Here is a 14,055-nt window from a genome sequence, read left to right as displayed (position 1 = left end):
ACTGTATGGATTGCACAAAGTGGATTTTTATTTCACGATGTTATGAACATCGCTAGCAACAGCAGAATAAAACAAATGTTTAATACATACAGCAGAAAAGAGAAGAATATCTTCTTTCTAATGATAAACTTTATTTCTCAAGTCCTAATACTGATCACTATGAACACACCATTCCATGTATGTTACAGTCGGTGCTAACTTGTGTGTGTGTGTGTGTGTGTGTGTGTGTGTGTGTGTGTGTGTGTGTGTGTGTGTGTGTGTGTGTGTGTGTGTGTGTGTGTGTGTGTGTGTGTGTGTGTGTGTGTGTGTGTGTGTGTGTGTGTGTGTGTGTGTGTGTGTGTGTGTGTGTGTGTGTGTGTGTGTGTGTGTGTGTGTGTGTGTCCATCCAGGCCGTTCTTTGAGGGAATGTCCCAGTCCAGCTCTCAGACGGAAATCACCAGCCTGAACAGCAGAGGAGGGAGCCTGGGACGAGACGCCTGCTTCAGCCCTGTGAGTAATGGAGGGAGAGAGAGGGAGGGGAGAGGGAGATAAATAATGCATTAAAGGATTGGGGGGGGGGGGGTGTAAGGGATCAAATCAATTTTATTGGTCACATACACGTGGTTAGCAGATGTTATTGCGAGTGTAGCGAAAAATGCTTGTGCTTCTAGTCCCGACAGTGCAGTAATATCTAACAAGTAATCTAACAATTCCACAACAACTACCTAATACACACACATCTAGGTAAAGGGATGGAATATGAATATGTACATATAAATATATGAATTAGCAATGACCGAGCGGCATAGGCAAGATGCAATAGATGGTATAAAATATACTGTATTCAAATGGGATGAGTAATGCAAGATATGTAAACATCATTATTAAAGAGGCATTAATAAAGTGACTAGTGATCCATTTGTTAGAGTGGCCAATTATTTCAAGTCTGTATGTAGGCAGCAGCCTCTCTGTGTTATTGATGGCTGTTTAACAGTCTGATGGCCTTGAGATAGAAACAATTTTTCAGTCTCTCGGTCCCTGAAGAATCTTGTGAGAAGGTGCTTAAAACAGAATGGAGACAACAGAGAGGAATGTTCGAGAGAGGGGAAAAAAAGAGGGCGAAGGTGAAGGTGAATGATTGAGATTCACATCAACCAGCCGGATCTCGCGAGTTTCACGGCGCAGCGGTCATCCCGCGATCATCAGTCTGGTAATACGTGGCTAGGTGAGATGTGTGGTAGTGACTGTGTTTCCCGCGTGTCTCCAGCAGGGGGAGCAGCGGCCTGTGGAGATGAAACACTCTCGCAGTCGCAACCTGGAGGCGGAGACCCTCTCTGAGACGGACACGCTGGTGAGATCCGCCAACAGGCTCTGTGTGCTGTGTAAGAGGTAGCGGTCCGTTTTGAGCTCAAGCTAATCTGTGTGTGTGTTCTGTGTGCAGGAGTTGACGGATCAGGAGATGTTTCCGGAGGGCCCCTGCATTACGGTGTCGGGGGCTGAGAAACCTCGTACGCCCCTGAAGAGCAGCAAGAGTGGAGGAGGACAGACCATGCCCTCCCCCAGGTAACTACACACACACACACACACACACACACACACACACACACACACACACACACACACACACACACACACACACACACACACAGACTCTTGCCATAGTGACTCCAACAAAATGACACATGCCTGATACCAAATCAACCTCCCAGGTGCCTTTGCAGATGTGCATATTTTCCTCAGAAAGGTAGAACTGTTCCAATCCTTCAACCCTAGAGGAAAGGGTTTGGGGTCAGTTTGGACTTTTAACACAAACGCGTAATACCCTCCACACTGGTCGAACGGGGGGATTGGTCTCTTTAAAAGGTGTGTTTGTGTGTGTGTGTGTGTGTGTTTCACAGGCTGGACGGCAGAGGCCCCACCCCCAAACAGAAGAGACAGAGCAGTACTCCTATGAAAGAGAGACAGCTGTCTAAACCAATCAGTGAAGGGGGGAGGACCAACAGCTCCGATAGCGAGAGATCCCCCGAACTGGGACACTGCTCACAGGTAACTCATGTACGCACACACACACATTCTTAAAACTACTGTGAGCGTCAAAGGTATTGGGACAGTGCTACATTTTGTTGTTTTGGCTCTATACTCCGGCACTTTGGATGATTTTGAAATGATACAATGACTATGAGGTTACAGTACAGACTGACAGCTTTAATATGAGGGTGTTTTCATCCACGCTGAACCGTTTAGAAATTACCGCACTTTTTGTACGTAGTCCCCCATTTTTTGGGACAAATTCACTTGTGTGTTAAAGGACTCAGAAGTTTAGTATTTGTTCCCATATTCATAGCACGCAATGACTACATCAAGCTTATGACTACAAACTTGTTGGATGCATTTGCTGTTTGTTTTGTGCCCCAATAGAAATGAAGGGTAAATAATGTATTGTCATTTTGGAGTCACTTTTGTTGTAAATAAGAATAGAATGTGTTTCTAAACACTTTTACATGAATGTGGATAGTACCATGATTACGAATAGTCCTGAATAATGATGAGTGAGATAGTTACAGAGGCATAAATATCATAACCCCAAGACACGCTAACCTCTCACCATTATACACACACACACACACACACACACACACACACACACACACACACACACACACACACACACACACACACACACACACACACACACACACACACACACACACACACACACACACTCTTTCTTATAGCAGGGGGTCCTATAGTTCCAGTTGTCACATCTCATCTATCCAATGATGGGAGACCAGATGCTGTTGGAGGGCCAGTAGGAAGCACCCTTTCCTCTGGTCAACAAAATAATATATATATATCCCTGCGTAAGGTGCCGTCTTTCGGATGGGACGTTAAACGGGTGTCCTGACTCTCTGTGGTCACTAAAGATCCCGTGGCACTTATCGTAAGAGTAGGGGTGTTAACCCCGGTGTCCTGGATAAATTCCCAATCTGGTCCTCATACCATCATGACCACCTAATCATCCCCCGGTTTACAATTGGCTCATTCATCTCCCTCCTCTCCCCTGTAACTATTCCCCAGGTCGTTGCTGTAAATGAGAATGTGTTATCAGTCAACTTACCTGGTTTGAAAAAAACAAAAAAAAACAAGCTTAAGGAGAGCACAGTATATGCCAAGAAAAAAAATATTGTCTCTCTCCGTTCCTCTCCTCCACCTACTCCCTTCTTCTTGTCTAAATAAAGAACATGAATGTACCCATGATGACGTGACTAAGAATGAATGATGTATGTGTTGTTGAGTCATCTAAAAAGAAACTGCTCCACTTTGTGCGCGTGTGTGCGTGGTGTGTGTGTGTGCGTGGTGTGTGTGTGTGCGCGCGGTGCGTGTAGGTCCTGAGGAAGGCGGTGTATGATCAGCTGAACCAGATCCTTCTGTCTGACGCGGCTCTGCCTGAGAGTCTCATCCTGGTCAATGGCACCGACTGGCAGGGCCAGGTAAGAACCGTGTGTGTGTGTGTGTGTGTGCTAGTGGTGTTAATAACCAATCCATCCGTAACAGCCTGACTATATGTGAAAATCCGAGGCCAGCGTCCGACCCTAACCAGCTAATATAGAAAATGCGCCGTAGGCTACAGTCAGAGACGACGGAACAGTGGTGGCTGCTGAGGGGAGGACGGCTCATAATAATGGCATTGGAAAAACCACGTGTTTGATGTATTTGATACTATTCCGCTCCAGCCATTCCCACAAGCCCGTCCTCCACAATTAACCTCCTGTGTGGCGGAACGATTTTTCCAAGCAGATTCTTTCTTGTCGTTTCTGACATTTTGGTAGGCCATTTTTTTTCCCGGCACCTTGTCTACAGTTAGAAAACACGCAGCTTCACTTCTGTCATTATATGTTGCCCTAGAAGACTAAATAAACCTTTTGATGACCAGAATAGTGTCATAAATCGATAGAATTTAATGCTTCAATCTACCGTAGTTGACATTGGTTAAAGCTTTCTCTGTGATCTCCCTTCTTTTTCGGGAGCAAAGACGTTTAGGGACCGGGGAGAAAATGCAGTAACTCAAATAAAACTGGAAAGATTTTCTGTGCAGTTTGACTGGTTGTATGGAAATAGAAAACTGTGTAAACGACCCAACGTATTTCAGTTCGGCTTGGATGCATATTTTATGTGGTTGAAATACTATCAGCGTTTATGATGCTGGCAAAGATAGCACCTCGACATACGGTATCTAACTGCGCATTCGCATTCTCTCAATATGCTGAAAGAAAGAATTCATATTCATCCACTCCTCTTCCTGAGTCAAAATTTAGACTTCATTCGGTGTATCATTTTACTGCAAGAAATGCTTAACTCTGCAGGAGTTAATATTAAGGCTATGTGAGCGGACCTACAGTCAGTGTCCTGATTTCAGTTTCCATTTAACCCATCTGAACAGTGGGCTACAGTTCCCTTGACGTGCCATAGGCCTATGTAAAGTCCCCGTCTTGTGACAGTCAAATTTGTATAGCGCCTCACAATCATCACACATAACGTCACATTGCCATCATCCTCTTTTACCACTTAACCAAATCGTTCCCAAATATGACTTTGCTGGCCCTCCCTTCTCTTTATTTTCAACTCTCCATTTCGCAGCTTTTCTCTAATTGAATTCAACTTCGACCTTGTCCTTTTTCGCCTCTGTGGATCGACGGTAACTATTTTGCCCGTTCCCGTGTAAGCTATTTGGTGGGTACAGTTAGGCCCTTAAGCACTAATACCAGATAACCTAAAATAATGAAAGAAAAACAAATGTAGCCTAAATTGCACAACAATTATGGATTTTTTTAAGGTATTTTTTTCTCTTTATTCAACCCGCCCTTGATCTACCCAATATTTAATGACCCGAAACTCATCCACCCCGCGGATATAACCGCGGGTACTGCGGGTTATGAGTCCTCCCGCGCGTCACTGGCGTGTGCACACCGTGTGTGTGTCAGAACAAACCTATATGTTGCCGCAGTTCTTTAAGTGTGTGTGTGTGTGTTCCAGTATGTGGGGGAGCAGCTGCAGGTACAGAGGCACCCGGTGGTGTGTACCTGTTCAGGAGCTGAGATCCAGGCGGTGCTGTCTGCTGTCCTCACACGCATCCAGAAGTTGTAAGTCTAACACTTTATGCTCATGCGCACACACACACACACACACACACACACACACACACACACACAGACACAGAGTTGTGAGTCTGTTGGTCTAACACATTATCTATGCTCTATTAATCTCACTGTCTATGAAATATTTAGACCGCAGTACTCACACAGTCACAGACAATATTGAGTTGATTCGGAAAACGGTCTCCTCATTTCCTCTCCTCTCTCATTTCCTCTCCTCTCCCATTTTACATTTTTTTTTACATTTTTTTAATTAAGTATTTCAGATGTCATGGTATATATCCTTGTAGGTCACAATTGTCACAAGGATAGTCTAATTACATTTATAGCAAAGCTTTTTCATTGTCAAAGTAGGCCTAAAAAGAAAATCACAAAAAATGAACACGCTCACTCAAGTGGTCGAATGCTAGCTTCCGTTCGATTAACCGTGCTCATCGTTACTTGGTGGGTGTCATAGCTGGGTTATGTGATTATCTTTAACCCCCCCCTCTCTCTCTCTCTCCCTCCCCCTCTCTGCTTTCCTCTCTAGTTGTAACTGTAACTCGTCCATGCCCAGGCCGGTCAAGGTGGCAGTGGTGGGTAGTCAGAGCTACCTTGGTGCCATCCTGCAGTTCTTTGTCACACAGTTGGCAAGCAAGACCTCTGATTGGCTCAACCACCTGAGGTTCCTGGTGGTGCCCCTGGGTGAGACAAACAACAATATGGCACCTTCTGTCCGTATCCATGGTGACAGGCGTAGTGATGGGTTGATAATGGAAAAGACTTGTCAGGCTGATCACGTACACGAAAAGATCATCTCTCTGTCTGTCTCTCTCTCTCTCTCTCTCTCTCTCTCTTTCTTATGGTCTTATAGGCTCTCATCCTGTTGCTAAGCACCTGGGTGCCATAGACAACCATTACAGCTCTGCGTTCTTAGACGGGGCGTGGAGAGACATGTTCAGCCGCTCTGAACCCCCACAGACAGGTACACATACAACCATGCACGCGCACACACACACACACACACACACACACACTGGATACATAAAGTTAGCACTCAGAGCCTGACCTCTGACCTCTAATCTTTGATCTGTGTTTCCTGTCCCCTGTGCTGCAGACCTGTTGGACGTGGCCGGTAGGATCTCCCAGTACATCAGTGGAGCCACCGTCACACACCAGCTGCCCATCGCTGAGGCCATGCTTACCTGCAAACACAGGATGTGAGTGGACGCGCGCACGCACACACACACACACACACACACACACACACACACACACACACACACACACACACACACACACACACACAAACTGTCAGGGTGTAACACATGCCTTAACCGGAGCAATAACTGCAAGATAGTATTTAATTCAAAACCCATGTAACTGGTCATAACTCATTATTTGTCTCTGTTCAGGCACGATGAAGATTCCTACCAGAAGTTCATTCCTTTTATTGGGGTACGTATATAATAAACCAGGCCTCTCTGTAGACCCTTCCATAGATCTACCGTTGAAAATTGACATCTAGTTTGGATAGTAACTCCTCAGCTGATTTAGGGTGTTTAGAATATGAGGTATTTGTCCTGATGTTGTAGTAACAGGATGTTGTCATGTGTTTCAGTTGGTGAAGGTTGGTCTGATTGAGCCAGACACTTCCTCTACAGGTAGGTGGTTTAAAAACCAATGAAGAAGTACACGCTCTTACTGCTAAATTTCCATCTTCCAGGCCTATTTACTTGATAATATTACAAATAATGACATTAATCTCACCTCCATCCCTTGCCCCTGCGGTCGCCTAGGAGACACAGAAGAGGGCGTGGCAGTGAGCTTGGCTGTTCCCTCTACGTCCCCTCCCTCCCACGGCTCTCCCACTGGGCTGATCAAAGAGGCTGCCACTCCCCCCTCCTCTCCTTCTATGAGCAGTGTTCTCGCAGTCCAGGGGTAAGTCTGCACCCACCCTCTAGCTTGGGTATAGTCTTTTGTGCTGTTATTTCTTATTATAAGGCGCTGGGCAATTCCAGTTCTCAGGAGCTGCTCCGTTTCCTCCTCTCTTTCTGAGTAATCATTAGTGGATCAATTAAGTGCCAGAGAGTGTCTGCACACCTTTTTCTAAATCAGTCCCTGAAAGGAACGATAACCAATAAACAGTAGACACACTGTGGCCCCCCCCCCTTGACCTGACAGAGTTGCCTACCCCTGTCTTGAGTGAAAGAAGGAAAGGGGCAAAAGAGAAGGGAGGAAGGGAGTGAGTGAGGGAGGGAGAGGGGGAAATATTACCAGCACACTGCTTCTCCTCAGGTCAGCCATCTCAGGTTCGTTATGTCCCCTTCATGTCTGCCCTGGTGAAACTCTAGAGCAGTGATCCTCTCTGACCATCTAAAAACAACCACAGATGCATCAGCAGCTTCTAGCGTTATAGCCCATCATTGTTTTGGGGTATGGTGCTGTAACAGACTCTCTTGTCCTCTCTATAGCCAAACTCAGGGTCAGGGTTGATGCACCGTATGAAATGTATGCCCCTGAATCCATAGCCCTCTCTGTCGCTGAATACCTCCTCCCTACACCTCACAAATGAACACGGCTTTTTACATAACTTTTGCTTTCCCGTATTGTATCCTAACCCGTCCTCGTGACCCTCCTCTTCCTGTCCCAGGAGCCCCAGTATGTCCCAAGGTGTGGACGCCATTGGGTTGCAGGTGGACTACTGGCTGGCGTCGCTGGCGGAGAAGCGCCGAGAAGGCGAGCGGCGTGACACAGGCTGTAAGAACACCCTGAAGAGTGCCTTCAGATCCCTGCAGGTCAGCAGGCTACCAGGAGGGGGCAGCAGTGAGACACAGGCCCAGGTCGGCACCATGGCCATGACCGTGGTCACCAAGGAGAAGAACAAGAAGGGTAAAGAGTTTTAGAATAACACTTTTCTATGGCAAAATCAAAGTAATTCAGTGTTTAAAAAAACAACAACACAGTTTTTAGTGCTGAATGGTCAGTGGAATAGATGCATTCCTTCTAGTTGGGGTGTTCTTCAGTCATTCTATCTACAGTATGTGACTGTTATAGTCTTCCTGGTTCTATAGTTATAGAAATCCTATTGCATTTATAATGACTTTTTCTCTGTCTCTGTCTCTCTCTCTCTGTGTCTGTAGTTCCCACCATATTCCTGGGTAAGAAGCCGAAGGAGAAGGATGTCGACTCTAAGAGCCAGGTCATTGAGGGTATCAGCAGACTCATCTGTTCTGCCAAGCAGCATCAAACCATCCTGAAAGGTACAGGAACATGAGACGAGGAGGGAGGTAGGGCGGGGAAGAGAGATGACCAGTGAAATTGGAGAGAAGGCTCTGAGGAGAGAGAGAGAGGTGAAATTATAGTGCTTCTCTAGATGCAAAATCTTTAGAAAGAGTCGACCCATCAGTAAAGATGAGGAGGCAGGGGAAGGGGAAATGATTTATTGGGGACGTTGGAGGAAAGAGAAAATGAAGGAAGGGTTGTGTTAACGGACCTCTAAGTGTCTCTAAGACTGTCCGAAATAGCACCCTATTCCTAACACTGGGCCAATAGGGCTCTGGTCAAAAATGGTGCACTACTGTATATAGGGAATAGTGGGCCATTTGAAACACAGCCTAAAGGCGCCCGCATACTAGGTTCAAACGTCTGTGCCCCTTAAAAGACCTTCGCTTGAAAAACTAGATAAAAACTGCAATTTTACTGTTTGTCCCTCTTGAGACGCCGTATCAACATTGTAGCCCGTATGCACTTCCTCAAAGTAGTCAGAATTATTCAAAGATAAATCAAGAAATCTGTAATTCATTTGGACATTTTTGCAGAGAGAAATCTTTGTCTCGCAATTTTACATCTAACTAAGATGTTTGGCGCAGTATTTCTCAAGTGAAAAAAATATGCATGAGAACTCATCGTCTCGCGTTGAATGACAACAAACACTTCATTGAAGAATCCTGTCCATAGTTCCCACTCCTACTAGGAGTAGTATTGTTGACCAATCACCGAAGAAGGGGCGTAGACTTATGCTACCGAACTATAACTTGCCTCAATAAAAAATGTAATATCCACAAATGTTCTCAAATGCGAAAACTGTTTCTACTGGGAAGCGTGTGACAGGCTTAAGTGTTCCCTGTCTGAACAACAGTCATACTCAACCAGTATCCATGTGTCTCCTGTGTGTGTCTCAGTGTCCATAGACGGAGTGGAGTGGAATGACGTCAAGTTCTTCCAGCTGGCTGCCCAGTGGCCCACCCATGTCAAGTATCTCCCTGTTGGACTGTTTGGTTACAACAAACCCCCCTCCTAGGGTCCACCCTTTACCCCTCGCCCCACTCGCCTCGCCCAATCCCGTCCCACCTACGCACACAGACCCCGCCTCTCAGAATGCCGTGGCGACTAATATTGGTCAATTACGACGAAGGGTTGAGGGGCCGAATGTATTTGCTATGTTTGTCTTATTTCTCTATAGCAGGGAGGGGGAGAGATGGGTTGGATATGGGGTGCAATGTTACTAGTCACTTTAATGAATTGAAATGCCCCTCTCTCTGTCTAGCGTGTGTGTATGAGGGGCCCACAGCACAAGATAACGGACTGCCGTTCAACTAATCCTGACGATGAGATGCACCCGCATGAATAACTCCCATTACTAGCCCTGACCCTTGACCCCTGACATCTGCCCCTTTAACCTTTAACCTTGACCAGGTAGTTCTCTTTTCACCTTGAACCTGCCCGGTGTCACCAAAGGCCAACCTGCATGCTGTACACTACACCACCACGTGCCAGTTATAACAAGAGTATCATATTATGACATGTTATAACAGTAATGCCATGGTTATTATGGGGTATGGAGGGGAACTTGGGATCCAAACATACTGTACATGTGCATGAAATGGAATGAACAAGAGACAATACCTACAGTAGCAATGCTTTTCCTGCTCCCTAATTACATGAAAATGCTTTTTTTCTCACCAATGATGTACAGTAAGTTGACATGTTATGCATATGAAGAGCAGAAAATATAAGAAAAGGCTCAAGTTTTTTTGTAACGACGTTTTAACTCTGTGTACAGCGAGGGCGCCAACTTAAGAGCTCACTGTTTGCCCCAACTTTACTGAGAAGAGGCAACATTTCTGCTGTCTGTAAGGCTTGTCCCTTTATCAATCTCAGTTGTTGTTGTCAGCGTTGCTCTCTTGATGCACCCTCCGATGTATAGTCCTCCTTCTGCTTGTGGACGTCTAGTATATCACCTGTGTGGGGCTGTTGCATTCTGGGATTTGTAGGCTGAGGCTCGTGCCGAGGTTAAATTGGGTGACAGGAGCTGTGACCGTCATCTTCATATTTTGCGATGCACTTCCAGTAACTCCTCCCCGAGCGCTATAGTAGCTAGGTATCCTACTCCAAAGCACAATGTCGCACGCTACTAGTGACTTTTTATCCCTGTCTTTACCTGTCAAGGGTTGCAAAAATCCGGTAACTTCCCCAAATTACCAAGTTTTCCAGAAATTCCTAGTTGGAAGGTTTCTGGAATTAGGAGGGAATAAGTAGGAAATCAGGAATCTCCCGACCTGGATTTCTGGAAAACATGCATTTTCCAGCCCTGCCTGTGATAGACGGGCAGCGTTCACTCCACCGAAATGGTGGTGTGTTGTGTCTAGGGTGTCGTGAGGTGTCCAGTGACAGGTGTGTTATTACGTAATGTGGTAAAACGAGAAACAATATTGAAATATCTATGAAACCAATTTTCTAAGTAACCCACGCGACACAGTATGATTGTTTTGTGTGTGGCCACGTGTTTGTGTCGAGATGTGGTCAATATCGCTTTATGAGTTCTGAAGGCTGCGGCAGCGGCCAGATGTTTGCCTTGTAGACTGACACAAAGATAGGTGACACCAAATTACCTTTTAAGAGCTACTAACAGCTCTGGTGCTTTTAAGAAAAACTGAAGACAAATAATTGGTATCCAAAGAATTTGACTTAAAATAATTGATTTTCAATTTAGTAGCAAAGTCTATGGTCTATAATGTACTTGCAAAGTACCTTCAAATTAGTATATTTTGAATGAAATGGCAATGTGTTGTAAGCAAAACACCAGTCCTCTTGCTGTCTAAAATGAAAGCTAACGAGTGTTGAGTAGCTTAGCCTTGTGTCACCTACAAAGTAACCTTCCCCATCTGTGCGGAGTGAAGTATTGTGACAAATATCAAGTATTACAATGTCAATGTCTTGCTTTTTGCTGTTATTAAGATTTTCGGGGTAATTTAGAGGTAGGTTTTTCGGCTTAGGTGTAACAGTGTTAAAAGTTGTGACGTCAACACCTTGTGTAACTCAAATCTGGCCATGTTCTCTTTTTTGGGGGGGGGGGGGGCTCGTACAAAGGAAGGTTTTTGCACCAAGGGCTTCAAACTGATTGAGAGCATAAGTACACAGCTATGCATGTTCCACAAATAAGTCTGAATGATAGAATGTACAGATCTCAAACAACAAGGATGTATTTCCAACAATCATTAGAGATATCATCTGAACTTAATTTGAATGTGCAGATAATGTTCATTGTTAGTTTCTATTATCTCTTCTCAGTCTTGTCGACAAAAGCTTTATTGTTTAGTAAACATACATTTTGTAAGTTTTAACACCATTTTATCAGTCCAGAATAGGGTTGCAAAGGGAGGGTATATTACTGGAAACTTTCTAAGTTTGCAAGTAAACTACCACCATTTGTAACTTTCAAGGATTTTATGTAATTTATCACAACATCTAGTGGCCATTTTGGGTACTTCAGATTGTCACAGGTGTCTTTCATTATCTGTGGCCTAATCACATATATAATATAATCAAATAAGATGATTTTAAAATTTAAAAAATGGAATGACAAAGCTGTAAAACATTCCTAAATAATAATTAGTGAATACCATTGGTGATTAATATGAGGGTTTCAGCGTGAAATATCAACCATATCATTTTTTTTTTACACTTCTATTTATTTTACTATGTCAATATGCCTTTGTTGTAAATGTGATGGCAGTTGTGAAAAAAGTCAATAGTTTGAAGAGTTGCAGAGTTAATTAAGAATAATGCCATTGTTGATTAGATGCTTTTTAAAATTCATTTGTCTATTTTCTCTTGATCAGAGGGTCTATCCACTAGAAACTAATGGACATTATGGACACAGATATGACAAATTAATACTATATATGAATTTAATTTTTTTTTAAATTTATTCAAGTTTAAATTACCAAAGTTACCATCGATTGCTATAGATTCCGGTAACTTTTGTAAATTACTGGTAGCTTTACCCTAGTCCATAACCACTAGAACATTTGTTTTTCATTCTAAAACACAAACACACCATAATAATCTCTCTCAACTCCATAGTTAGTTGACCTGACTAGGCAGTGGTACTCTTGAAAGCAGACCATTTAAACCCTGCCTTTCATAGCAAGTGTCACTGCCCACCAGTCAAGGGCTAGACCCAGACCAATGCCTTCACGTGGACTTGGACTCTTAATGCATATTTTAACTGAGACTGTATCCTACTGTATGAATGTTATGTACAACATGGTTTTATCTATGGGAGGGATGTTTTTACTTAAGCATAGTGAACTCTACCTGTAGCTACGCTACTCCCTAACCACAGATCTCGGATCAGATTACAATTACCCCCCCCCCCCCCCACCTAGTTCTAACCATAACCATTAGGGGGATTAAAAGATATCTGACCCTGTGTCAGTGGTTAGGGGAGATTTCTTACCGTCTCTGAGCAGAACACAGAGGTCCAATTTCTCTATGCCTTGCAGCGTGTTATTAGCATAATAAGGAGTGTAAGATATGATTCCATTTGACCTGCTGTCTGTTCATAGGGAGATCATAAGCATTCACTGAATGGGACAAAGAAATCACTGCCAAGATGTCAAATGTTACATGGATATAACACCAAGCTGAAGCGGAGGGTGGTGTAGATATAGGTGTTCAATGTTTTGTAATGTTTTTGGTGATAAAACTTTGTTCCAAAGTAATAATTTTAATGTTGGAAACATTATTTTTCCACTATACATTCCAATGTTTACTCCTCTCTCTCCTCTCCCCCGGTTCCCAGCTCAGTCCCTTCTTTCACCTGTCGTACCATTAATATGTTTGTTGTTTTTCATTCCTTCTTTAGGCCTATTTGTCCTGTGTGACTGTCTCACTAACTTGTACCTGATGTATGCATACCTGTGTCTCTACCTGCATTGACCTGTAGTTACTGTGATGGTCTTTATGTACATGACTAACGTATAGGGACAGCAGTTTTTGCTAACCATGTGACCTGACCAGGAACAACTCTGGGCCTTAGTTATAGTCTATAGAGTACAGGGCCCAGACTGCTTCCTGAAACAGGTCATATGGTCCTGAAACACTTCTGTCCTGGAGGGGAAGAACAATATGATCTATTAATATGAATAAATCAATTTAGTGATCAATAATGTCCTTCCTCTCTGCTATCATCACAATGTGTTTCAGAACAAATGGAGTGAGAGATCTAGAACAAACTGTAAGATATCTAGAGTCTCTGCCAGGATTCCACAAGTTTTGCTTCTAATAAAGGCCATTTTGAAAGGATCCCTGCTTGTAACATAGGGTGCTATCACAGAAGAGAATCTGTTTTTGCATAACACTGCTTAGACTACACTTTTGCTTGGTAGTAGTTTGAGGGGAGGATTCTAATGCTTGTGCATTTGGAGAGTAATTTTGCACATGCCTTTGTTTCTTCAGCAGCTTTTTTGCCTTTTGTCTATAAACAGTAATAATGCTTGTACATATCACAACAGTACTTCTGTATTGTATCTTAGTCGTTTTTTTATTTGAAATGTTTTGTAGTACTTTTTCATGATTATGTTGTCAATTAAACTGATGTGGGATGGAAAAGTGGAACTGTTGATTGTTTTTATTTTATTTTGTAAATACTCCTGAG

General features: G+C 43.7%; 1 protein-coding gene across 1 annotated transcript in view; it reads left to right on the top strand.

Annotated features, from left to right (window-relative positions):
- Positions 1-14,015, top strand: part of LOC106608994 (phosphofurin acidic cluster sorting protein 1) — a 54,054-nt gene extending 40,039 nt beyond the window's left edge. The window contains 15 exon segments of the mRNA XM_014207312.3: positions 390-489; positions 1,247-1,330; positions 1,421-1,542; positions 1,878-2,025; positions 3,366-3,470; positions 5,014-5,120; positions 5,662-5,816; positions 5,986-6,096; positions 6,229-6,331; positions 6,527-6,569; positions 6,733-6,775; positions 6,911-7,052; positions 7,765-8,003; positions 8,255-8,374; positions 9,296-14,015. Of these exon segments, the coding sequence (XP_014062787.3) occupies positions 390-489; positions 1,247-1,330; positions 1,421-1,542; positions 1,878-2,025; positions 3,366-3,470; positions 5,014-5,120; positions 5,662-5,816; positions 5,986-6,096; positions 6,229-6,331; positions 6,527-6,569; positions 6,733-6,775; positions 6,911-7,052; positions 7,765-8,003; positions 8,255-8,374; positions 9,296-9,414 (1,741 nt within the window). The 3' untranslated portion in view covers positions 9,415-14,015.
- Positions 14,016-14,055: the final 40 nt, after the last annotated feature.

This window comes from Salmo salar, chromosome 07 (genome assembly GCF_965601325.2).
Source record: "Salmo salar chromosome 07, fSalSal1, whole genome shotgun sequence".
Lineage (NCBI taxonomy): Eukaryota > Metazoa > Chordata > Actinopteri > Salmoniformes > Salmonidae > Salmo > Salmo salar.
The sequence above is the reverse complement of the archived record's forward strand: the minus strand, read 5'-3'. Positions and strand labels throughout refer to the sequence as shown.